Source organism: Panthera onca, chromosome F1 (genome assembly GCF_046562875.1).
Source record: "Panthera onca isolate mPanOnc1 chromosome F1, mPanOnc1 haplotype 2, whole genome shotgun sequence".
Classification (NCBI taxonomy): domain Eukaryota; kingdom Metazoa; phylum Chordata; class Mammalia; order Carnivora; family Felidae; genus Panthera; species Panthera onca.
In genome coordinates this window covers 40184711-40211621 of record NC_138355.1, presented here as the reverse complement: position 1 = coordinate 40211621, position 26911 = coordinate 40184711, and the positions used below count along the sequence as shown (strand labels likewise).

At 37.4% G+C, this 26911-nt stretch overlaps 1 protein-coding gene across 2 annotated transcripts; it reads left to right on the top strand.

Annotated features, from left to right (window-relative positions):
- The first annotated feature begins 1875 nt into the window (after window positions 1-1875).
- Window positions 1876-26634, top strand: ATP6V1G3 (ATPase H+ transporting V1 subunit G3). 2 transcript variants are annotated; one of them, XM_060644033.3, is made up of 4 exons: window positions 1876-2048; window positions 13857-13957; window positions 21211-21410; window positions 22700-23302. In XM_060644033.3, exons 1-3 carry the CDS (start codon window positions 1967-1969, stop codon window positions 21382-21384), a joined length of 357 nt encoding a protein of 118 aa, XP_060500016.1. In that variant the 5' UTR covers window positions 1876-1966; the 3' UTR covers window positions 21385-21410; window positions 22700-23302. The 2 variants fall into 2 exon arrangements, with proteins under 2 accessions (XP_060500016.1, XP_060500015.1); XM_060644032.3 differs by lacking the exon at window positions 22700-23302 and adding an exon at window positions 26524-26634 and having other exon boundaries at window positions 1880-2048.
- The last annotated feature ends 277 nt before the right edge of the window (window positions 26635-26911 follow it).

The window sequence follows — 26911 nt, the reverse complement described above, 5'->3', positions numbered from 1 at the left end:
AATTTCATTAAGTACCTTGTTCAGATTATGACAGTCATATCTGTCTCTTCAAGCTTTTAGGAGACATTGTCGTTTCCTATGCCACAGGAAGGATTATCGTTGTCACAAAATCCTTCCTACCTAATTCCACTCTAGTAATCTCACTCCATTTGAATTATCCTTTCTCAGTAATTCAAGATTGGCCCTCGTTCAGGGAAATGCAGGCAGGAAATAGTTAATAAATTCTGTTACTACAAAATTAAGGCAGGTTTCTTATCATAATCGCCACATAACTATTCACAGAAATCATTGAAAACCTCCATTCTCTCTGCTGCTAAAAGAATCCTAACTGATGCCTAAGACAAGCCCAACCTGAAGGTAACGAACTCCAGTTTGCCTTCAACATCTGCTCCTATGAGTTGAAATATGTTTTCCAGCCAGTATTTGTTCACATATCTGTTTATCCCAGCTACACCAATCATTGTAATTATGCAATAGAAATTAAATTTTATAAACTGATTACATATGAATGCAAAAAGAAAGGCATTCCTGTGAAAAAGAGCTGCTCCTTTCAGAAAGATTTGCTAAAAACGACGTACACATAACATTGCGCTACAGGCATGGACAAAGAGATAACTCTAGAATATCAAGGGAAAGTTATCAGTAAAGCCTTAAAAGATTTAGCTCTCAGATTATTTTGCAATTATTTTTAAATCCACGTGCCTCTTGAAAGAAATTCGACCTGGTGTTTATAAGTGAGGCAACAGAGGCGTAGTTAATGGAAGTAACAATATGTGAAATTCCAATTTGCAGACCATTTCAGGAAAAAGAAAAGCCTTGGCCATAAGTCAACATATTAGCTTTTCATTCTTCTATAACAATTTTAGATGCATATGAATTGTATTTTATAGTTTTCCATTTTGATTAACATTCTCACTTTTTCCAATCACTACTGGATTGAATCAAATCAAGGTGGATTTCACTGTACTTACTATGTTAGGACAACACCCAGTATAAGCACTGAGTAATATAAAATGCATGTTTAATTTATTTTAATTGAACTTCAAAACCTAAAGTTATAATTTCCTTTTATCCTGATTTTGTCACCACACTGAGATCTCCCTGAAACTCTAGCATATAGCATTACTAACTAAAAAGCACTCAATGCCCCAAAGAAATCTTTTCATTATTATCACCTGAGGCCTACAAAAAGAAAAGAATAGATTCCTAGTCTATGTTGTGTGCACAAAGCCAGGACATCTCCTTCTTAGCAAAAAGTTAATAAATTTACCCAAAACAGAAAATTGTACCCGCAGAAACAAGTAAAACAAAAAACCTCTAAAACCAGAACTGCATGGACAAGAACAAAGAAAGGTCTTTCAACTTGAAAGAAAAATTTTGTGGGGCGCCTGCATGGCTCAGTCTGTTTAGCATCCAACTTTGGCTCAGGTCATGATCTCATGATTCGTGAGTTCGAGCCCTGTATCGGGATCTGCTGACCTCTCGGAGCCTGGAGCCTGCTTTGGATTCTGTGTCTCCCTCTCTCTCTCTGCCCCTCTCCCACTTGCCTCCCTTTCTCTCCCTCTCTCAAAAATAAATAAACATTTAAAAAAAGAAAAAAATCATAAATAAGTCAATATTTCTTGGAAGAAAGAAGCTAATCTGCCAAAAGGTATCTTACCTGTTTTTTTTTATAAGTAGACTCAATACCCCATGAAAATCTTATTTTGTATAGAAGACTGAAGTTAGCTGAAATGACAAGTTTTCAGCTTCCTCATTTTGACTGAACTTGTTTTTCTGGATTCCACCCTTGGGCTCTCCTTGGGGCCCAGCTATCTGGCCCAATCAGGCCATTTGGGAACAAACACCTGTGTTTAGAACTCGCTGTTGACACAACAATCTGAGTTATGTGGTGATCTCTTAAAGGATAAATAGATGTGCCACTTCCCAGATTTCACAGAAGCCACCCAACTCGAAGCAGGCTGCCATGACCAGCCAGTCTCAGGGGATCCACCAGCTCCTTCAGGCAGAAAAAAGGGCCAAGGACAAGCTAGAGGAAGCCAAGAAGAGTAAGTCTCCGTCCTGTCTTACTTAGAAGGGATTTGTCACAAAATGATTGAGGCGGGGGCGACGAAATGAGCATGGGCCTTTAGGGGCAGACAGACTCTGCTTCAAACCCTGTTTCCACCACACCCTCAGAAAGCTTGGCCAATTCACTGAAACTACCCAGTCATATGTCCCTCTGGCTACCCAGAGGACGAAGTTCTCTAACCCAGATCCTCCAAAGAGGTCATGTGCTAAATGAAATGACAGTGGACATTGAGTTTACAAGGAGACAAGGCCTTGAGGCTTGTCTCTGCACCTTCCTTAATGTTGCCACGCCTCGGTTTCTCAATATTGTGAAACGGTTAAGAGATAGACAACTTCCAGACTGAATCTACTTGTGAGTGAACGTGAGCAAATTACTTACCCTCTGTAAGCATCAGTTTCTGTTCCTATAAAATTGTGACAGTAACAGTTAACAGTTGGTTCCCATCCCTCTTTAATATTGGCTTTTAGCTGCCAATATTTTTTAAATATTTCCATTTTATTCTCATTTTCTAACCTTCTTTTTATGTAGTCATGCATCTCTATATCAGTACAGAATGATCTGAGTAAATGTCAACCCCCTTCCTATGCTCTTTGATATACACCACAACCATATGAATGAGATGTTACTATTATTTCCACATGATGTATGTAAAAACTGAGAATTCATCATTTGCCAAAGGTCATATTTTAAAGATAGAAAATATCACGCAGGCACCATGCTTAATTCTTACTTTATTTACTCACACCAACTCTTTTGGCAAAGAGGAGAAATGATGCTCAGATAAATTAGGCAACTTGCCTAAACTCACACATAGTACGAATGGTACAGAGAAGATCTTAACAACTGCACTATACAAAACTTTCATAATTTTCATAATGAATAAACTGACATGTTGTCAATGAACAACTCGAATTTAGGAATAAGAACTATGCTTTTTCCACTATCCTGTTTCATATCACAGTATTATTTAATCTATAATAATTTGCGTCTATTAGCTTCTTCCTAATGACATGTCTTGCCCCTGCAATTAGATTCAAAATTCAGTAAGAAGTGGCCCCATCTTAAAAATGTTGATGCAACTCTTTGGGTGAATATAGTGATGGGAACAGAGTACGTAGTGCAAAAGCTTGTTTAGATGTATGGAATGGGATGCTGTAACAGAGCATTATAATGCAAGCGACGAGACCAGGAGTGAGGCAGTACTCATTCCACAGGGTTTTTTGATCACAGGTAAAATCATTTTTCTTTCTTAAGTTGATCTCTTGAGCGATGGGCAATGTAACTACCGACAGCGGCAAAAAGGGGACTTACTTCATCATGTGGAAGGTGCTCAAAGAGAAAAGGAAGGAGAAAAACTCAAGACAAACTGTACCTACTTCTCCATTTCTTTTTCTATAACAAACCATGCAAATGACTGCAAAATGGTATGAATGCAGAGTAATTTTATAGAAAACAAAGCAGTCAAGGACCTGCTGATTGAAGCAGTGTAGAAAACTTCCTTATCTTTTATGCAAATTTTTAACCACTTCCAGAACAGAAGGCCAACTTATTTTAAGATGTTAGAATTGCATTACCTTTGCTTCCTCATCATGGAAAAAGCAAAATTACAATATTGAGCACATTAATACTATCATATGATTCAGTTGCTTTTTGCCAGTGTGTCTTTTGCAAAGCCGTTCGAGAAGAAAGGCTTTGTGAATCATGCAAGTTGTTTGGAGGAGAGGACCACTCAAAACTTTCTAGGCACAGATTTCATAGTAAAAATAAAAGCCAACCTTGTTTGCCTTTCGGCGAGCGAATATGCTGTCCTTGGACAATCTTTCCCAGAAGGCAGTGTTGTAAACCACATATTATCTTATTTTCATACAAAACATTCATTTGATTTGCCAGTAACTTGAAGTTACTTGTGTACCTTTTCCCTTGGTCTTCAGTCATAAATATTCAAGCCAATATGCAACCAGTAATCATAAGTATCCAGGCCATAAAAACATTTTGGAAAATATTTTTTCAAATGTTATTTGCACAACCAACCTTTGGGCTGTATTTTACAGAGAATGTCAGTCTGTCCTCTTTGCCTCACAAAGCATAGGCTTTAAGGACAGTTTTCTCCAGATAGTAGCTGCTTTCTTACGTAGCTATGAGCAGGTAACAGTTTATGGTTACAACTTCAGTTACTGCGCCCGTCATACTGACTTCTCAAGCTTCTGTAGCAAATAAAATACTACCTTTTGTACCCGGTATTTTGCCACCTTTCTCATATTTCACTGGTTTTGCAATTTATTAATTTATTTAATTTAGTAAATATTTATTGAGGGCCTACTGTTTCCAAGCCATTTTGTTATATACACTAATGAGTAGACCTAGACTCTTCCGTAAACAATTCTAGTGAGATAAATGCATAAATGAACATAAAAAGAAGAAAGGAATAATGCAATGAGAGGTACAGATAGCCATCATTTTTGTAAACCCATATATTTCACTTTTTTCCCCCCCAAAAAGCAATTCATTTGAATATCTGACAGAATAGTTTCAGATGAAAACCAATACATCGCAATAGTGGCCACCATCATGGGAAGTCTAGGATCACTTTCTCTTTGTTAAATCCATTTATGTGAAAGCTTCTCAGAAATCTGCACATGGAAGGACTCCTTAATATATATCTAAAAGAAAGAAAGAGAAAAAGAGAGGGAGAGGGAGACAGGGAAGGACGGAGAGGCAGGAAAAAAGCAATGGCAATTCACATGTTAATCATTTTAGAAAAATGCAAGGTTAGTAAGGTAGTATATTTATATATAATGCTGCAAAAATATTAATATATTCCATTAAAAAGGACTGCCTTGGAGCTCAGTGAAGTTGCTACATAATACAACACAAGGTATAAATGCTTTGCCTTAAAGGATATAGATAAGAGTTTGTAGACCTGATGTATCAGGAATTCTCCTGAAGGCTGTTAGGTCTCTGGAAATGAAATATACAGGTCTCTGCTCTCAAGACACTCACCGGTCACGAGAGAACATTGTGGCTGGGCTGATGTGAGGGAAAATGGTGAGCAGACTCAAAAAGTTGGGCTGTGAAACAACAGAGTAGAAAAAGCATTGGTTTTTTTCTTATGTTTCCACATCTCTGAGTTTGACTCTTTTTTAGATAGAAATACAAGATATATATATGAAATATATAAATATCAGATAGATATATATATGCCATATGTATGATAGATAGATAGATAGATGGCCATGATGTTTTAAGGATCAGAAAACTATACCTAAGATAGAGTATAATCAAAATAGTTATTTTTATTTTTAACTAACATAATATGTATACTTATATATTACTATAAGTAATAAAAATAAGAGAATGGAATAAAAGATTAGGACGATCTAATTTTTTTTTTTTTTAAACAATTGCTGCTAGTTCTGGGTCAGCTTTTCCTGTAATGAGGGAGAGTTGGACTGCCTCTAGTAGATGGCTAGAAAAGCTCAGATATCGGCCTGTGTTTACTGATTACGGATTAAATTATATTTATCAGTTAAGACACAAATTTTTACGTGCAAAATAGTCTTGCTGTTAGGTCGATTTTAGATGGAATCACAGTAGTTTGGCACTATTTTAAATTATCTTACTTGAAATTAACACCTTCTGCCTTAAAAATTTGCATTAATCAAAACATAAAAGTGAGTGTGTGGGCCCAAGGCAAGTTACATATTTTACAGCAGAACATCAGACCTGTCCTGGAGTTCCAGGTATGGGCAACTGAACTACTTCCAACAGAATTAGATTTGAAATTCAAGGTACCATCATCAATAGGAGGAAAAAAGACTTGTGTTCCTCTGAAATATTTGGTATTTTTACTTGTAGTTATGACTTGTTATGAGATCAGCATTTATTCCGTTTACACCCATTGAAACTTGGAAAACTCTACAGCTCTTTTGAAATGCTCAAATACAGGTGACTCAACATCACATAGAGAATCCATAATCCCTAATTATTTCCAAAGATGAACCATAGCCTTTCTCACAAATAAACACTCAGTCTATCTACTTTGGCAGCTGACAAAAATAGTGTTTAACTCAAAATTAGAACTTGTATTACAGAATATAGATTGGAAGGTGTGGTAAACAATGTAAATGTTCAAATCTGAACGTGAGAAAAACCGAACAAGTAGGTATATTTAAAATGTTCTAAAAGCAATAGACAATCTTAATAACAGTGAAGGACACACCTAGAATTTTCTGCCAAGATGGTGTGGTCAGTGCTCGCTTTCTGGATCTGGTCTGCCTGGTGGCAAATCCAGTTTTTGCCTCCTACTGGGTGGGTGAATTGGCCAGATTATCTTTGAACCTCAGTTTCCTTGGCCTCAAAATGGAGATAACACTATCTGCCTCATGGAATTTTCAAGATTGCCTGAGTTAATATGTATAAAGGACTTAAAACACTACTTGGCACATAGTAGGTGTTCAATAAATATTAACTATGAATATTCTTCCACTACTTAATAAAAAGAATTCTGTCAAAAAGTACAGCAGAATAATAGAGCTCCACTGATCTCTGAAGCACAATCTTCCATGAGGGCCTCTCTGAATTATACTTTAGAGCAAAATAAATAGTTAAGACAATATTTTGACTATCTACTTTGATGATACATCAGCTAATATAATAATGCAGATTCGTTTGTGTTGGGTCTATAGGACACCAACCATAAATATTTTTTTAAATCATCTAATTGCCTATTTGCTTCCAAATAGACAGATATTCCAAATTATTTAAACAAGCACCTTGATTTGATTTAATAAATTCTTCTCTATGCAAGTGAATACTTTGGTTCATGAAGACATGGCTTTTAATAAACTAATAAAATAAAAGTTGTTATATTAGAATTTCATGGTCCTGTCTTGTGTGTTTTGTAGGCCTGTAAATTTTTTCTCTTTTTTTTTAACAGTCCACAGACTAATGGGGTATTTGTAAGTATATTGGACTTTCATTTCTTCAAGTGGGACATATTAAAACAGCCACAGAACATTTTCATCTAGGAATAGCAATTGATTATATTCAATCCAGAATCTACACAAAACTACTAACGATTTTTTTAATAAGGAAAATACAAGTACAAAGAATTGCAAAAGAAATACCAAGGAAGCAAAGATATGAAATGAGAGATTAGGGTCGGCAGAGAAACTGTGTAACCAAAGGAACTCTGCTTTTCTGGTGACATGACTTTATCCAATGTTTGTAGCAAGTGAGCAAGATAATGACATTCTTTGAACCAGGTTGGTTTTATCATACTATTCACAATCCCCAAAAGCCAAGGAAGGTTGTTGTTGTTTTTCTTCTGCACAACAGAATAAAAATGGCTATTCGTAACAGACCGCAATCTCCATTCACAAAGTGCTCTTTGTTTTCACATCAAGTAAGGCAGCCTCTGTTCGGTTCATGCATATTTTTGTCAGGTGGCTCATTCACTTGGATGTCTACTCTCCCTGCCACGCACGTGGATACCTGGCCTTGCTTCCAGTGCTCAGCTGACACTTCAGTCTATTTCTTGTGCGCCCCTGTATTAGTTTCCTAGAGCTTCTGTGACTATTACCACAAACAGGATGGTTAAAAAAAAAAAAAAAAAGATCAGAAATGTATTCTCTCACAGTTCTGGAGGCCAGAAGTCCAAACACAAGGCGCTGGCATGGTTGGTCCCTTCTGGAGGCACTAAGGGAGAAGAATCTGTCATGCCTCTCTTCCAGCTTCCAGTGATTGCCAACAATCCTTGGCCTTCCTTAGTTTGGAGCTGCATCATTTTAATCTTTACCTCTGTAAGTACAGACCGTCTCCCTTATGTGTCTTCTCTGTGCCTCTTTGTCTCTATGTCCAAATTTCCCTCTCCTGTAAGGACACTCCTATAAGATGTAGGCCCCATCTTAATTCGGTATGACCTCATCTGAACTTGATTGCATCTGCAAAGACCTTATTTCCAAATAAGGTCACCTTCACAGGTACCACAGGTTAGGATTTAAACATATCCTTCTGAAGGACACAATTGAACTCACAACATCTTCTGTCAAATCCACTTGACTGACTGTCTTGAGCCTTTATCTTCTTTGTTCCCTTTTGTAAAAAGGTGCCTGTATTCCTTGTGTCTACCTTTTTTTATTCAAATTTCTCCTGAACTCCCCTTTTTCATTAGTTTTTTTTTTATTTGAGTGTAGTTAACACACAATGCTACATTAGTTTCAGATGTACAATATAGGGATTCAACTTCTCTATACGTTACACTATGCTTACCACAAGGGTAGCTACCATCTGTCACCATACAACGCTGGTCCAATATCATTATCTATATTCTTTGTGCTGTGCCTTCTATTCCTGTGACTTACTCATTCCATAACTGGAAGTCTGTCTCTCTCATTCCTCTTCACCCATTTTGCCAATCCCCCCACTACTCTTCCCTCTGGCAACCATGAGTTTGTTCTCTGTACTTATAGGTCTAATTCTGCTTTTTGTTTATTTATTCATTTGTGGCTTTGTGCAGATTCCACATATGAGGGAGATCATATGGTACTTGTCTTTCTCAGCCTGACGGATTTCACTTAGCATAATACCCTCTTCAACCAGATTGTTGTCGCTATAACTCCACCAAAGTTCCCTTTGCCGAGACCACAAATATTGTTAACCTTTTTATTAATTAGATATCTCGGTCACAACTGGATCCCTCTTTCATCTTTGAAACTTTTCCTTCATTTGACCTTGGGACACCACTTTCACAGTTGGCTATCTGTCACCTTTCTAATCTCTAAAGTTGGGGTCCCAATTTGAACCTGTTTTCTTCTATATCTGTAGATATTGCCTATGTGATCACATCTAACCCATGGCTTTAAAAACCAGCTCCATAAATGATGATTCCTAAACTTGCTATTTCCAGCCCTGGGTGCTTCCTCAATCTCCAAAGTCATGCGAACATCAGCCTTCTCATTACTGTCGCTAGTTGTTTACCAGGCATTTCAGTTAAATTCCATCCTTAACTCTATTCCCAAAATCAAATATTGGAGTCATCATTGCCTTATCTCTCTCTCTCTCATGTTCATCCATCAACTCTGCCTTCAAAGTATATATAGCTTCTTGCTAATTCCTCTGCTACTTTACCATTTCCGGTTAACATTTATCTGAACTATTGCAATAGATTGCAAACTGGTCTTCCTGATTCTCTTTTGCCCCTACAATCTATTCTCACCACACCGGCCAAAGAAATTCTTTTAAATCATACATAATGTCATGCCCCACCTTTGCTAAATACCCTCAACACGGGGCTCCAACTCACGAGCCATGAGATCATGACCTGAGCCGAAGTCGGACGCCCAAACAACTGAGCCACCCAGGTGCCCCTAAACTCTCTGCCTTCTATCTCCACCTAATACGTTCAAATTACAAGCTCCATGAGAATAGAAAGTTGGTCTGTTTATGGTTTTCACTGTTGTATTTATAGATCTAGAAACAGTGTGTGGCACAAAGAGGATATTCAGTAATATTCGTTGCTTAAATGTCTCTTTTTTCCATTCTCTGTAGCATTTGACACTGTTGGCCACATCCTTCTTGAATGTTTCTTTGATTTCCCCTACTCCTCTGACCACTAACTCTCGGGCTCTTCCTGAGAGTTCTCCTCCTTTTCTTATCTCTTGAATGTTGGCAGCCCCCCAGTTTGAGACCTTAGCTCTCTTTTCTCCTCCTTCTGTACACTCACCCTTGGTTGCAGTCCAAATCCTATCCCTATGACACATGTACAAACCCAGACGACTGACATCCATTTCAGAACTTGCTTCTGGATCCAAACTTGTCTGTCCAGATGCCTTAACTATCTCCATTTGGATATCCTCAGGGAAGCCCACAGAGGCTTTTCTAGTGACAGCCTCAGGACTTTTCCTCAAACTCACATTGTATTAATTATCTTTGTTCTTAATCAAAGTTCCCCAGAAACTGGGCTCATTTTCCTCATCATGATTAAAAATAATCAAATAGCTGTTCTTTGTCAAGCATTTTAATTACATTTTTTTTCCCTAAAACATCTAATGACTTATTGCGGTAAATTATTAAATCTGTTTTATAGATGAGAAAACTCAGGCTCAGACACACTAATTTGCTTCAGGTTACAAAGCTTCTAATATCTTACTGCCATTGTGCCTAGTGTATAATTTTGATTCTCTTCTGAAATAATAATAGACATCCCATCATCCTCATCCCTAAACAAATTCCAAAACCAATATAACAATCCAGTCAACAGAACAGGGTCTCTGTGTCTCAAGGGCTCATTCGCATTTGGGACACTCAATTTACATGGCCTCTCCTAACCACAAAACCAGGGAGACCCCATCCTTCACATTGCACTCCCTCCTCCCAAATTGAGTTTTACCTGCCCAAATTGAGTTTTTAATTCTTTTCCTACCAATCACCTGGAAATCAATTCAAACATCTTTCCCCTTCTCTTTCCCTTCCACAGAATTTCCCGTAAAATATCTCAATCAGGGCATGTTGAATGTAGGGCATATTTGCATGACAAGCCACATGTCTAAAAAATGAATACCTTTATTAAGGTGTAGCCATTTACAAAGAGTGTCCAAAACTAGCTTAGGAAGGGTCTCTGTGCTTTGTTCTAATCTCCAAAATGAAATATTCATCCCCATGGCTGTCCTGCCTAAAAAGTCAGCTCAATCATCCCCCCCTGAGAAGTCTCCCCTGACCCCGCTTGGCAGCCTCCTCTGACCCCCATTCTACATATCTGGGTCCAGTTGTTTATATTTTGACTTACCCTAATAACATAATTTTTAAAAACTTTTTTAATGTTTTATTTGTTTTTGAGAGCAAGAGAGACGGGGCGGGGCGGAGAAAGAGGGAGACACAGAACACACAGCAGGCTACAGGCTCCAAACTGTCAGCACAGAGCCTGACATGGGACTCGAACTCGTGAACCGAGAGATCGTGACCTGAGCCGAAATCTGACGCTTAACCGACTGAGCCACCCAGGCGCCCCTGCTTACCCTAATAACATAAGACATAACACAACTATTGGGATGGATGGCAAGCACTGACTGTCTAGAATTTAAGTAATGAAAATTTCCATACATGTGTGATTTTCAATTGCCATGGAACAAACAGAACCCAAACATATGTTCCGTTGTTTTCCTACTTGATTACATATATTCTTCACAATTTTATGTATTTTGCATTTTCTTCTTGGAAGCCAGAGCACCATGTACACATTTCCAAATTACACTGTATTTGTGCAAGGACCATACCACATGCATTTCACTATCTTCTATCTGTAGCCCTATGCAGAATGTATAGTAGGTGTTCAATAAACACTGAATGAATAATGGATGGACAAATCAAAACCATCCTTTCCTGCACAACTCTGGAGCACCTGCTTTAGTAGTATAAGATAACCACGTCTTCTAAAGCAAACAAGCCTTGGGCCTGATAAGCCTGTATGACCTTGTAGGAAGTTTGGGACCAAATATTTGATTGAAATATTTAAAATCTGGACTGTTCCATAGGATCATCCTCATGTTTGATACAGACAGTGTTGAGAAATAAGAATATAAACCTAAATGCTTCTTAGGTCCCAGAATACTTTTAATGCTTAAGAAGATAAGGCATAATATTAAAATTTGGAAATCTTCCTACACAGACAGAGAAGAAAGCTAGAGGTTAATGGAAGCTGATTTCATGCATGCATTTTGCTTCACCTCTAGTCAAACAGCAGGCTTTAGGCTCCAGTTTCTTCCACTGGATTAAATCAGGTGTAGCATAAGCAGGCTCTCACACAGCGGCAGCTGCTGAGTCTGTCCAGAAAATGGCTGTGCCAGCAGCAATTTCCCTGTGGCTCTCCTATTTAATTGAATGAGAACCAGCAGGTGACTGGTGCCGTGACGGGGGAATCACAGACACACTCTGAGCCTGTCACTGTATGATGGAGGTAATATACAGCCTTTTAAGTAGAGCACTGGATTCTGCTCCAGGGTAGGGCACACAGAGCTTTTCCTATTATTATTATTATTATTTTTTAATGTACTAGAGTTGTGACTTTGAACCCAATATTTTTATACATTATGTAATTAACGTGGAAGAGTAGTGACGTCTCAGGTCATTTGTTTTATAAGTGATGATGAATCCTACAACCCATTATTACCAACAGAACGTTAATACACATTAAATATATGTTTGTCCTAATGTTAATGACAGCCGTGATAAGAAAGAAGGCTGAGGATCAGGGGATAGTTTCCCCTATCAGCATATTGTGCATTTGTTCCGTGAATAGTGTTTAGTTGCCACAAAATGGTTAGAAATGTAGAGAATTAAGGAATCTGTAAATACAAAATGATAATGAGCATTAACTAAGTAGAAAAAAAGTAAGCAGTGTTGTTAATGTTCCATTAAGCCTCAAGCATCAGAAGAACACTAATTTTCACCAGACCTTGGATTTTATAGACAGTAAAGACGTAGCTAAATGTCTGCTCTGCATGAGGCTTACTCAGTCCCATTCAAGGACAATAGGCATTAAAAGAGACACGTCAGTTTGTAACTCGGGAAATCTATCTTTATTCCGCATATATGTACAGTAACTGGCAAAACACCACATGCTTAGAAGGGAGAGAGCTTCAGGAACCATTTACACTCAAATGCTACAGAGGTATGTAAAAATGAAGGCATATAAAAACATGTATGTAGGTGGATGACAGAAGTTTATGTTAAGATTTTCTTTCACGCTGCTTAATGAAAACACGCTTACTTAGTTCAAGGTCTGCACTATATAACAAACAGTTGACAAAAATTCTAAGCAAAAGCTTGAGACACTATCAGAGAAACTGTTAAATAAGCAAAAGAATGAAGGCATTTAACTGAAATTGAAGGACAATGGGTTCAGATAAAAAAAAATTTAATACAGTTTGAAGTTTCTTTAAAGTTTTAATGACCACAAAGCATTAGTACCTAACCCCCTGAAGGTGCTGGGGGGCATAGCAGCAATTAATATTAGTCTATAACCCCCCACCCCAAATTTACTCTGGTTGTCAAAAAAAAAAGTCATGTGTCTAGCTAATGATCCCCGCAGCATTGTATTTGTCTGAAACTTTCATCTACATTGCTGTCTGCTGGCTTAAGGCTTACACCTTTGCTCTTAATAAAAGAAAAGAGAGCTATTTAACTAAGTCTCCTAACCATTAAAAACAATTGGTTTTACAGCCACTTTCAAGTCCCCCTCAGAGAAAGCTACTACAAAAAAATACCTACTTTGATGTGCTGTGGGGCTTAATCAGACATTCTAGAGTCAACAAATGCTAAGAAAAAAAATCCCAATAAAATGCTTTAAAAAATTGTAAGTCAGTTTGATAGAGTCTGAATTGCATGTTTGTAGTGTTTTTGGAGATCTGCCAGTGTTAAATCGGATCCAGTTGGTGTGGACTGAAGTATTCCTGGCAGCAAATCAGGACAGAAAATCTGACCAAATAATGTCTTTCCGAATAAGTGACAGCTAAAATCTGTTCTCTGGCTGTTACTGCTGTGAGTAAATGGGCAGATATTTTATTTAAACATGTAAGTGTGAAAGAAAGTTGTCATTTCCATGCTCTAAAAAACCCAATTGAAAAAGTAAGGTGTTTTTCAATACTGTTCTTTAATGAACTTCACCATTTTAGAGAAATTTATCAGGAAAACAATGTAGACCTCGCCTATTTTATTTTTTTAGAATTGAAGTTTGAAATTCCATGTCGATTAAAAAATTCATTCCTCCTTTGCCACCGTTAATATTCAGGGAAAGAGAAGCGATTGAAGCAAGCTAAGGAGGAAGCCGTGGCAGAAATTAACCAGTACAGAATGCAGAGAGATAAGGAGTTTCGACTGAAACAATCTAAGGTAAGTAAGAAAGTTAGCACAGCTTTTCTATGTGGTATAGATTATAATACATTAATATTCAAGAGGTGTAATGCAGAATATCAAGGGGGAAAAATGCAACAGATTGAGCAGACACAGTTCAACTAAGCCTGAACATCAGACTAAATCTTATACGTTACAGAATTACTGATTTTACATGTTCACTTTCCAGACTTTTCGATTTGCTGTCTAAAGTATCAATCAATAGTGAATGTCTAATATGTAGTCCATATTAAAAATCATATTTTCAAATATTCAAACTGAAGGGACTGGTTGAAGTATTATTCCCACCACAGATGATGAACACATTTTATTAAGAAAAACACTTCAGAAAACATATTTTTGTGCCTACTAATATTTACCACTACAATCAATAAAAAGTGTTTCACACTGTTATAGAATGAGTTTCTTGGTCAACTTTCTTTGGCATATTCAAGATTTACAAATGACCAAAGTAGATATGGTAGATTCAGCAAATTGCTACAAAGTCTTCTGGTATTTTTTTTTTTATTATTTCCTTTTCAATTGTCTGGCTCCATTCAACAAATGTTTCATGAAAATATTTTTAAAAGGTTTTTCCGGGGCGCCTGGGTGGCTCAGTCGGTTAAGCGTCCGACTTCAGCTCAGGTCACGATCTCATAGTCCGTGAGTTCAAGCCCCGCATCCGGCTCTGGGCTGATGGCTCGGAGCCTGGAGCCTGCTTCCGATTCTGTGTCTCCCTCTCTCTCTGCGCCTCCCCCATTCATGCTCTGTCTCTCTCTGTCTCAAAAATAAATAAACGTTAGAAAAAATTCTTTAAAAAAATAAAATAAAATAAATAAAATAAAATAAAATAAAATAAAATAAAATAAAATAAAAGGTTTTTCCTCCACTAGCACTTTAAATGTATCTATAGTTTACAGTGAAAAAAAAAAAAGTGCATGAAAATTTCAGAACCAACATCCTCCTTTTCCTACTGTGATATGACTAAGAATTTTTTTTTTAATTCTGTGTGTTACAACTAAAGTTTATATGATATAAGGGTTTTTCCCCCCAATAGAAACATAAGTAAAGCCTGACATTGAAAGATGAACTACAAGCACTTTGGAAATCCCCTTACTTACAACTTCTATTTTAGTGGGAGTAGATGTGGGGCTGGTAGAGGGTCAGGGAAATCGAATCCCATGATAGGAAAAACTTTTCCAGGGGGGCTCCTTCTTAAAAGAAAAAGTCCTTCCCAGAATGAAGTGGACCACTCAGCAAAAATAAATTCTTCTCATCAGCCTTTCAAAAATCGAATCATAAAATCCTAGGTCTATACATGCGTATACAGCCCTCCGTGATTGGCCCTTGGCTATCTCTCTAACCTGTCAGTTCTGAAAATGTCATGCACCCACTTTTTACTGTGAACTGCAGATATTTTTTAAATGCTCGTGTAGGGAAAAGCATTTCTTTATATTCTTATGAAAGATTTATTGAAAGAAACCAGCCAAATGAGAAGGAAATCATAAGGGAATACCAGAACACTTTTCAGCAACGTGCAACAAGATCTGCTTGGGTCATTTGTAACGTTTTCTACTACTTTTGTCTCCACTTGGTCTCTTGCAGCCATATCGGTCTTCCTGTTCTTCCCCAAACAGATTGAACACACAACTGCCAACTGTGCCTTTGCACATCCTGTATTTGCTCCCTGGAATCATTATCTTCTAGACATATTCATCCTTCTTCAATCTCTGTTCATTTGTTAGCTCATCTTTCAGATCACCTTATTTAAAACTGTGTCTTTCATTAGAAAAGAAAGTAGTTTTCCATTATATTCATATCATGCAACACTACTAGATACATCATATATTTACATTTTTTACTTATTGCCTGTCTTTTCTTCTGAACTATAAACACCAAAACAATAAGGTCTATGTGTTGTTCTCTGTTATTTTCCCCAACAATGAAATAGTGTCTGTTCCATAGTAAGTACGATAAATATTCATTGAGAGAATAAGTAACTAACATTTCTTCTGTGACTTTATCTTTCTTATTGAGTCCTGTCATGACCCATAACATATTGGGACCTGAGAAAATAGTTATCCCTAATACCAGTCAGCATTTATTATTCTATGCAGGATATTTCTGATGTACTTATATTTCTAAGTCATAACAAAACTGACTGTAATTTTAGAAAGTAACTGGGTTAAATCTCTTGAAATGTTATTTCTTCAGAAGAATCTCATAAGATGTAAATCTGGCTCAGGATATTTGTTCTCTGCTTTGGAAAATAATTAAAACTCCTCATTGCTCTCATAATTAGAGCTCTAAGCCAATTTTACAGCTAGTTGATCAAAAGCTCACATCGAAAGGTCAACATGTTTAGGCCTCCACTAACTTCAAGCATATTGTAAAACCATTAGCACAGATATTCCTTCCTTGGCATGACCTCCATATGTCAGACATATTGCTATTCCAGTTAAATCTCATCATCATTAACCCAGGGCAAGTAGGAGGCCTGGGAGGAGACCCAAGAAGCCAGTTTTCTGCCTGCTGTGGGTGAGACACCTCGATGTTACTTTTTTTAGTTGTGTCTTAGCTCTTGTTAATGTATGTGTTGTTTCCATTCCCCTGACATATCAACAAAAGCAGGTATCCCGATGTCGGTTGTATAACAACAAATATTGTTTTATTGAAGATATATTTCTCCCTTCCTTATCATTGCTACCAAATATAACATCTTCTAAAGGAGATATGACATTGCTAAAAGGAATTGGACCACAGTGGAAACATTAAATCTATTATTAATGCAGAAGTTAGTGGGATCATGAATCCCAACAGGAGAAATGAAAATAGTCGCCTGGAGCATAATGATGATTTTTGTATCTTCATCTTCCTTCCTGAATTCATATCATGAAAACATTTTGTTTCCTTGAAGCAACCATATATTGAGCATGCCAAACGGTGTTTTGCTTATGATAGTGGGACCCGGACTTCTGCTTTCTCTTAGACAGGAACATTTGAACAATTTATAAAGAAACGTACTGAATATTGAAAGATTTCACCAGCATCAGTCATTTAGCTGTAAATCTATATGTATCAGTCTCAACACTGAAGTTTTGAAAATCAACAGTGAGAAGTCCTTAAAGGGTGTCCTTTGATCAAATGTACCCACCCCATGTCACACAATGATCAACTTCTAATTTCTGTAGTGTCCTAAGCATTCAGATAGAAGGCTTCTGCCAATGAGAGCAATAGAACACAGGTAATAAGTTCTCTGTAATATCTAGAGATCTGATCGTTCTATTCAGTTCAACAAATATGTATTGGGCATCCACTTTGAGGTGTTTGAGGCACTTGTAATACATCAGTGGACAAGATGCCACTGATCCTTTGTGGAGCTTATGTTCATTTCTTTACTCACCTGCGTGGTTTAAATCAACACTGTCTGCAGATATAAAGGTATGGAATTCTTTCCATGGAAGGCCGTCTAAAATAGTATATGGTGCCAGAAGGGAGGTGTGTGGGGGGATGGGTGAAATAGGTGAAGGGGTTTAAGAGGACACTTAATGAGCACTGAGAAATATATAGAATTGTTGAATCACTATATTGTACACCTGAAATTAACATAAGATTGTATGTTAACTATATAAGAATTTAAAATAAGGTAAAAAATAAAGTAAAAAAAAATAGTGCATGGTTAGTTATTGGTATAGTAATGTCTAGGGAACAATGTAGAAACTCAAATTACTGTGCATTAAATAAACTCAGAAAAAAATATTATATTTAATTATGCAGGATGAGACATGAGATTATGAGCCATTTTTTAAGGGTATCCCAATGTTTCTGAAAGTGTATAATGGCTTTAAAAAACTAGAAAGTACAAGCAACACAATCAGTGAAAAATCATAATAATAATCACTAACACTTACTGATTAGTCGCTCAGTGCTAGGCTCCTTGCTATGTACCGTCTATACTATAATCCTTTCAGAAAATGATCATGTTGTCTTAGAAAACCACGTTAAGAACACAACTAATAGTAGTAGCTGTCATCTGTGGATTAAACCTGCACTGTCAAAAAGGGTGGCCACCAAACAGACACATGAAAAGATGCTCAACATCACTCATCATCAGGGAAAAACAAATCAAAACCACCTTGAGATACCACCTGACACTGGTCAGAGGGCTAAAATCAACAACTTAAGAAACAATCGATGTTGGCAAGGATATGGAGAAAGGGGAGCCCTCTTGCTTTGTTGGTGGGAATGCAAACTGGTGCAGCCACTCTGGAAAACAGTGTGGAGGTTCCTCAAAAAATTAAAAATAGAGTTACCATATGATCCAGCAATAGCACTACTAGGAATTTATCCAAAGGATACAGGAGTACTGATTCACAGGGGCACATGTACCCCAATGTTTATAGCAGCACTATCAACAATAGCCAAATTACTGAAAGAACCCAAATATCCATCAACTGGTGAATGGATAAAGAAGATGTGGTTTATATATACAGTGGAATACTACTTGGCAATGAGAAAGAATGAAATCTTGCCATTTGCAGCAATGTGGATGGAACTGGAGGGTATCGTGCTAAGTGAAGTAAGTCAGTCAGAGAAAGATATGTTTTCACTCGTATGTGGAATTTGAAAAACTTAACAGAAGACCATGGGGGAAGGGAAGGGGAAAAATAGTTTCAGAGAGGGAGGCAAACCATAAGAGACTCTTAAATACAGAGAGCAAACCTAAGGGTTGATGGGGCGAGGCGGGGGAGAGGGGAAAAGGGTGATGAACATGAGGAGGGCACTTATTGGGATGAGCACTGGGTGTTAGAGGTAAGCGATGAATCATGGGATCTACTCCCAAAGCCAAGAGCACACTGCATACGCTGTATGTGAACTAACCTGACAGTCAATTCTATTAAAAAAAAAAAAGGTGGCCACTTCACATATAGCTAATTAAACTTGAAATGTAATTAGTCCACATTAAGATATTCTGTAAGTATAAAAGACATACCAGATTACAAAAAACTTCATATGAAAAACAATGGAATAATTTTTGTGTTGCTTGTACCTTAAAATAATAATATTAAGAATATAAGCTTAAATAAAAAATATTATTAGGGGCATCTGGGTGGCTCAGTTGGTCGAGCATCCGACTCTTGATTTTGTCTCAGGTCACGATCCCAAGGTCATGGAGTGTGGAGCCTGCTTAAGATTCTCTCTTTCCCTTTGCTCTTCTCCCACTCACACAGATGTGTGTATGTGTGTGGGGGAGATGGAGGAGGGATATGCACACGCGTGCACACATGTTCTCTCAAATATATATATATATATTATGAAAATTAATTTTACCCAGTCTTTTTACCTTTTGAATGTGACTCTAGAAAATTTTAAATCATTTGTATGATTTTCTTTGTGGGTCATATTACATTTCTATTGGACAGCTTTGAAATAAAGAACCTAAGGTTGAGGGGCGCCTGGGTGGCTCAGTCGGTTGAGCGACCAACTTCGGCTCAGGTCATGATATCACGGTTTGTGGGTTTGAGCCCCACATCGGGCTCAGCGCTGACAGCTAGGAGCCTGGAGCCTGCTTTGGATTCTGTGTCTCCCTCTCTCTCTGCCCCTTCTGCACTCATGCTCTGTCTCTCTCTGTCTCAGAAATAAATAAACATTTTAAAAAATTAAAAAATAAAATAATAAAATAAAAGAGAATTTAATTTAATTTAATTTAATTTAATTTAATTTAATTTAATTTAAAAAAAAGAACCTAAGGTTGAAATAAACTTTTCCAAAGTCCTGCAGGATAGTGCAGAAATCTAACCTAATAATAGCTATTTTAACACTGCTCCAAAGAAAAAAATGATAATAATTTTATACTAGTTTGTCTTTTAAATATTTCAACCCTTAAAACATTGGATTTAGGACTTTTTTTAGTGGGGTAGAATCTCACTTAATATAGTAGATTTAGAGGAAAAAATTGATTTTGGTAGAATTATTTTGGTAAATAGTTCTCTTCCATTTTTAAACTTCTACCTAGCAAGAGAAATTCAGTCCATATGTCTGCTTCTTGTATGCTCACTTATCTCAATGTTATTTTATAAAAGTTACTTGATGTCTTAGAAGCTATATTTCCTTAAAATGATTTTCTTTGAACTGGGAAGCCCTTATTGCATGGTATATAAACAGAAAAGAACTTGAACCTGATAGCTTTCAATTGTGTTTGATTTCAAGTTTAGGACCCAGAAAGATAATGCAAATTCTAGAATTTAGAATAGTCTAACAACCCTGAAATAGAAGTCAATCATTAGTGGAGTCTCTTGGACTGAACTTAATGCATACCTTCTTTGTGTGTAAACATTCACAGAAGAGAAAAACAAACAAAAAACAGCTGTGTTGCCTTAACAATACCATGTTTAAGAAAGGCTGAGTTTACAAAGGAGATGAATTAGGAGTTGATTGCTTTACAAAGGGTAACTTTTCAAAGGATTTCACTGAAGAATCCCTTTAAATTAGTAACTCCCCTGGTGAAATTATATTTTGGTCGAATCTCTTGGAGATAAATGGAAATACTGGGAATCACTGTCAATAAAAGAGCAACCAGAAAGATATATTAAACTGTATCTAAATATATAATGTAAGTAAATGGACAAGTATATCTTAATATGAAAGAAATCCACTTTATATAAAAATTTTCAAAATTATCTATTATCCAAAAAGAGATACGTATGCATGTAAAAGTACCTTACTGGGCATATCGTGACTATATCTTCCTGGAAAACAACAATTAATCAGTTCAGATAATATATTTAAAAAAATCGGCAAATCAGTTATTTGCTTTTTGAAAACCAGCACAAGGGGTTTAATGATGTCTTACCACTTTACTTTCCAGACTTTTAATTCAGAAAAGTAAGCAATGGGGAAGATAGAGGAACTGAATGGCAACTCTTACAAATATATGAAAAATGCAGTACAGGAAAAACCTCCTGAGTACGGAGGATGATTGTGAATGTGCCTCCAATTTGCACTGTGTGGAGACCAGCCTAGAAGTAGAAGTAACTGACCATGGCCACCTTTCATTTTTTAGGAAAGTTTATCCATCCCACTTATGGTATTGGTGATCGTATCCATTCTCTGAGAAAGTTCTAGAAAAATAATACGCAATGTGTACACTCTAGAACAATCTTTAATAAATAGGCCAAAACAAGTTTAAGTAGTAGACCAGTGACACTTTACTATGGATAGTGTGGTGAATTCTGTCCGTTGTATTTTGTCAGGTAATGGGGTCTCAAAGTAATCTCTCAGAGGAAGTAGACGAGCGAACACTCGGGAAGATAAAAGAATTGAATGGAAGCTACAACAAGTACATGGAAGTCGTGCTGAAACAGCTTTTGAACATGGTTTGCGACGTGAAGCCGGGAATCCACGTAAACTACAGAGCTACCCACTAAACGTGCACCCTACTGCTCAATAAATGGTATGTGCATGAAATTTGAAATGTAAATCTTAAATTCACTAGACATTTACAGATTTCACTGTGACATAACTCACACATAAGCACTGAATTTAAAAGCAAACAAACAAAAAGTTGTTATATCTTTCTCGGTAACGGGCGTGACTTGTCATTTAACGTAAAGTAAATCGAGCCGGCAGAGTAACATATTTTTTGACACTTGGCAGAAAAATGTGAACCTGGCCACTTTTTAGCGAGTATGAGGTTTAGGGGGAAAAAAAAAATGCTTCTTCTGAGCAATTTAGAAAATGTTTTCTTTGTTGTAGCTGTTAAAAGATCATTTTTAAAGAAAGATTTCTATCTCAGACAGATATAAAATGAACAGATGTCAAGGATTTTGTTTAAGTCATTAGTGAGGAAACCAGTCATTAATCAATGAGGAAATCAGTAAGATGTTACCACTAATTCAAAGAACAGTAAGAATGTCATAGCTACAGAAATGATAGAAAAATAGATAAATGATAGATAGATAGATAGATAGATAGATGATAGATAGATATAGAGGCACCTGGGTGGCTCAGTCTGTTGAGTGTCTGACTCTTGATTGTGGCTCAGGTCATGATCCCAGGGTCGTAGGATCAAGCCCCACCTTGGGTTCCACTCTGAGTGTGGAGCCTTCTCCACACACTCTCTCTCTCTCCCTCTCCCTCTCCCTCTGCCACTCTCCCCCTAAATAAGATAGATGATAGATAGAGATTAGAGAGAGAGAGAGAGAGAGAGAGAGATGATACAGAAAAAGACATGAGTTGGTTATGTAACCATTCTCTCTGCCTACCTTCAACTAACCAGATATTCTTCTTTCAACTATCATTTTTTTACTTTTATTTTTTTAATGTTTATTTATTTTTGAAGGAGAGAGAGAGAGCATGCATGAGCGCTAGTGGGAGAGGGGCAGAGAGAGATGGAGACGCAGAATCTGAAGCAGGTTCCAGGCTCTGAGCTGTCAGCACAGAGCCTGATGTGGGGCTCGAACTCAGGAGCCATGAGATCATAATCTAAGACGAAGTGGACACTTAGCCAACTGAGCCAACCAGGCGCCCCTCAATTATCATTTTTTAAAAGAGAAAAGTGAATGATAATTAAATAAGCTGTTAGCATAGGTGTTTAGGCTTAAAAACAATCAATCAATCAATCAATCAATCATTAAAACAAACAAACAAAAAAAGCCCCAGGTGATGTAGCAGGTTAGTATGTATTATGAATTGAATGTTTGTGTCCCTCCCAAAATTTATATGTTAAAATCTAATCCCCAGGGTCACCGTATTCGGAGATGGGCCATTTAATAAGTAATTGAGTCAGGAAAGTGGAGCCCTCGTGATTAGAATTCGCGCCCCTATAAGAAGACACCAGAGAGCTAGTTCACTCAGGAGAAGTTGGCAATCTGCAACCCGGAAGAGGGCTCTCACCAGCCCCTGACCATGCTGGTACCCTAATCTCAGACTTCCAGCCTCTAGAACTATGAAAAATAAATTTTCTGTTATTTATAAGCCACCCAGTGTGTTTGGTACTTGGTTATAGCAGCCCCCGCCCCAAACCGATGCAGACAATATGCCATTAGCCCAGCCGCCTAGACGGTAATCACTAAATTCTTGTTAGGTACCGGGCACTTTAAGTACAACGTATGAATTATCTTGATCCCATTATTGTGTGTTGTGTTAGCACGCATCCCTGTTTTACAAAATGGGAAATAGCAATTAAGGAACTTGTCCGCAGTTGCTTGAATGACCGTGACATGGGACTTCCAGTCTGGCCAATGACTCCAATGTCCTCACCCTTCATTACTTACTCCCCGAAAAGTTTCTATATTTACATCATTAAGAATCTCAGAGTACTCTGCTTTTCCAAGAATATATGCAGACAAAATTTAGTTCCAGTTGAAACACAATTTAACTGGTAAATTTTAATCATTACCAAATTACTCAATTCCAAGTATAGACTAAAATTATTCTAATTGATCACTGTTTTAGATTAACCTACACTAGATGTAGGTCCCCCTCTAGCAGACAAAATTAAAATTTTACCACATAGTCTTAAATCTCAGAAACATTCAATTTTATATTGACATTGGGCAAATGGATGAAAAATTTAATATCATTTGCTTTTCCCAACTTGTTGGGCAAGGAAACCCAAACAGGTTAGTTTTTTTAAAATTTCAAATAGATTTCTCTATTTGCCAGAAAGACAACTGATTCTCCAATTAATGATCAGAAGGGTATCAACCTTTCCTAGGAACGATGTCCTTTAGTTTTGGGGGGTAGAGTGGGAACGAAGGTAAGACATCAAGTAAAGTTGCCTCCCTCAAATGAGGACAGCCACGGAGGATTTCCACTTTAACACAGATTTGGAGATTTTGATTACTCCTTCAGAGGTGAGTTATGTAAAACAATGACCAAAACTGCACTTTTGAAAAATTGCCATGTGAAAAGATAATTCTAAAAGACATAGCCTTGTGATTTGCCTTACATATCTTACCTCATGAAAAATATCTTAAATACCTTATTATGAAAACTATCGAGATGTCAATTTTCTGTGTAAGAAAAGCTTGAATATGTAATCTGGAACACACAAGTTGATAAATTCCTGAGCCTACACGGGATGTTTTTTTAGGCTTAAATGCAATAGAAATACACTAAAATCGGTAGAGGATTTTTCTCAGCAGTAAAGGAGCTACGACAGCCAGAAGACAGTGGTGAAGATTGGGTGTCACTAGCCTCTGTGTCTGGTCCTGGCTGTGCCCCACACTCTCTATGTCCTGTTGGCAACTTACTCAATCTCGCTGGTCTCAGATTCTTTTTCAATGTTTTAATAGACAAAATGGCATTCAACTAAATGATCTCCATAGGCCCTTCAATATTCAATTCTACATACTAAATCAGACCATTTGCAAAAGTCAGTACTCATTACCTGTAGTTTTCTCACTTCTGTAGTATTTGTTAATGTTTTTAATGACCCCACATCTATTCTCAACATCTGAACTATTTCAGAACATCTCCCCAAAGTGTGCCACTTTGGCATGTGGGCTATTTTGAGCTGAAAGCAATCAAGACCCAGCAGACTCAAGAAAAATCTTTACCTCTCCCTTAAACTACCTACAAGAATTTGAGAAAGAGAGCTATTACCAAGAGATAACTTTTGCATCTACATGACCTATCTGTGTGGCAGGACAAACATCTAATTACCAAACATCTGCTCCTGTTATTATCCTGTGAATCACCCTCCTTCTTTTTGAAACTCCAGGCCCTTATCTTGTCCCCTCGTGTAAGATGGCATTTAAGCTTCAATTGTCCCACTGTCCTCAGGTCTAATCTTCTCATGGGCATCCTGTATGTGTGCAATTAAATTTATTTTCCTTCTGTTAATCTGTCCTATATTAATTTGATTACTAGACTATCCGAAGAACCAAAAAGGATGGAAGAAGCAAACATACTGTGTTGGCAGGAATATGTGGTGATCTCCAGCATTCTTAGCTCTGTAGCTCTGTAAAAGTGTAGTTTTTACACTCAAATATGGTTTCACATCTATGCCTAACTGAATGAGTCATTTTTCAAGAGCTCTCACACTCCCACAGATGGCTAAGCTGCCAGGTTTTACTTTATTTACATATGAAAAAGGTTTTACATATTTCAGAGACAACTCACTTATCTATGACAGCTTTCTCAGTCACAAAAAAAATGTTGACTTTTTTTTTTGCACAGGTACTTATCCTAAAATAATTTTCCTGTTCATACAGGTCTTCACACAGAAATGGAATAAAGTAAGAATGTGTTTAATCGTCCTTCGTCCTTCTTTTGATCGTTGGCACGATCAGAAACTGCAAAATGAAAAATGACTCCATTAAGTTCTTACTTATTTCCATTGTACCTAAAAGCAAAGCCATGCAATTTATAGGATGTAGAGGAATAAAATGGTTTCTGATTTATTTCTCTGTATTACACACAAACACGCACAAAGTCAAGAATTGCCACCAATAGATCAGCACTATTATTTTCTAGATGAACAGAACTAGGAGAATGGAGTTGGCCAGTGTATGAAAACCTGCCAATTTCTAAATCTCCAGATGAGGCTACTCTGGAAACATCCAATCCTCAACATGGAAAAATCCAACCTAGATCAACAGAGGTCAACAGAGCCACATTACCCACGGCGGCCCATAAACACATAAGTGAGAAAAGTGAAGACCATATAAACCACTTAGAAGACCTACAGTCTCAAGAGCAATGATAAATTGTTATTTTAAGCCACGAAGTTTTAGGGTGATGTGTTATGAAGCAATAGCTAACTGATATCCCCATTAGCTATCGCTTTAAAAGAGGAGGGAGGACAATAAGACAGATATGTGACTGTCACACTCAGATCTGTGAAGGAGGCTTTTGAGGAGGAGATGCATGGTGAGCAAATGAGAGACACCAGCTACAGGCTAACTAGAAAACTACGAAAATGGTCAGAGATGGGGCTACCACATGAAGGGGAGATGTGGCAAACATGTGTTTTTGTTTGGGTAGGAAATGCGAGAGCATATTCGTACACCAATTGAAGTTCTCCCAGAGAAGAAAATATTTCTCTAAAGAACAGAAGAAAACTATTGCGGAAGCAAAGTCCCTGAGAGGGCAGGAAGCATAGGATTCCCATCTGAAGTAAAAGAGTTGACCTGACACTAACAGGAAGATGACATACAAGTGGAGTTTGACATACAGGTGGTAGGTAGGTCTAGCAGTAGGGAGATGAGAAAGTTCCTGTCTGATTGACTGGTGTTTTCAAAATAAATATGAGGGAAATGATTAGCCGAGAATGAACAGAAATTTCAGGAGACTTATCCAGACAAGAGAAAGAGTGAATGCTTGTTTTAGAAAGTGACCAGATGACTGTGCTGGGGAATTATAATAAGACTGTCAAGCAGGGTTGAGTGTCCAAAGGAGACATATTGTCGTACTTGTAAAATGAAATAAAGTCAGTTGTGTGCTTTTGTCTGGTGATGGGGAGCTGCTCAGGTGTAGGCATGGGGGAGGCAGAGTCTGGTTCCACCTCTCAACTTCTGAACTGAGACCTGACATCAGCTCCCTTGTTCTTTTTCTTTCAGCTCTCAAGTTGAACTGGGATAATTCTCCTCAGCATGGATACTGTATTCCTAAATTTAAAGAGAACAAGATTATTGGAAGGAAAGTATGATAAAATAAAGCTAAGAATCTAAGCACAGAGGCCATTAAAAATGTAATTATTCTGGGGCACCTGGATGACTCAGTCAGTTAAGCATCTGATTCTTGGTTTTGACTCAGGTCATGATCTCACAGTTCATGAGTTTGAGCCTTGTCAGCTCTGGCTGTCAGTGTGAAGCCTGGTTGGGATTCTCTCTCTCTCTCTCTCTCTCTCTCTCTCTCTCTCAGTCCTTCTCTCTTTCTCTCTCTCTCTTTCAAAATAAATAAACTTTAAAAATGTAATGCTTCTATTTCATCCAGGGGAAGAAATGT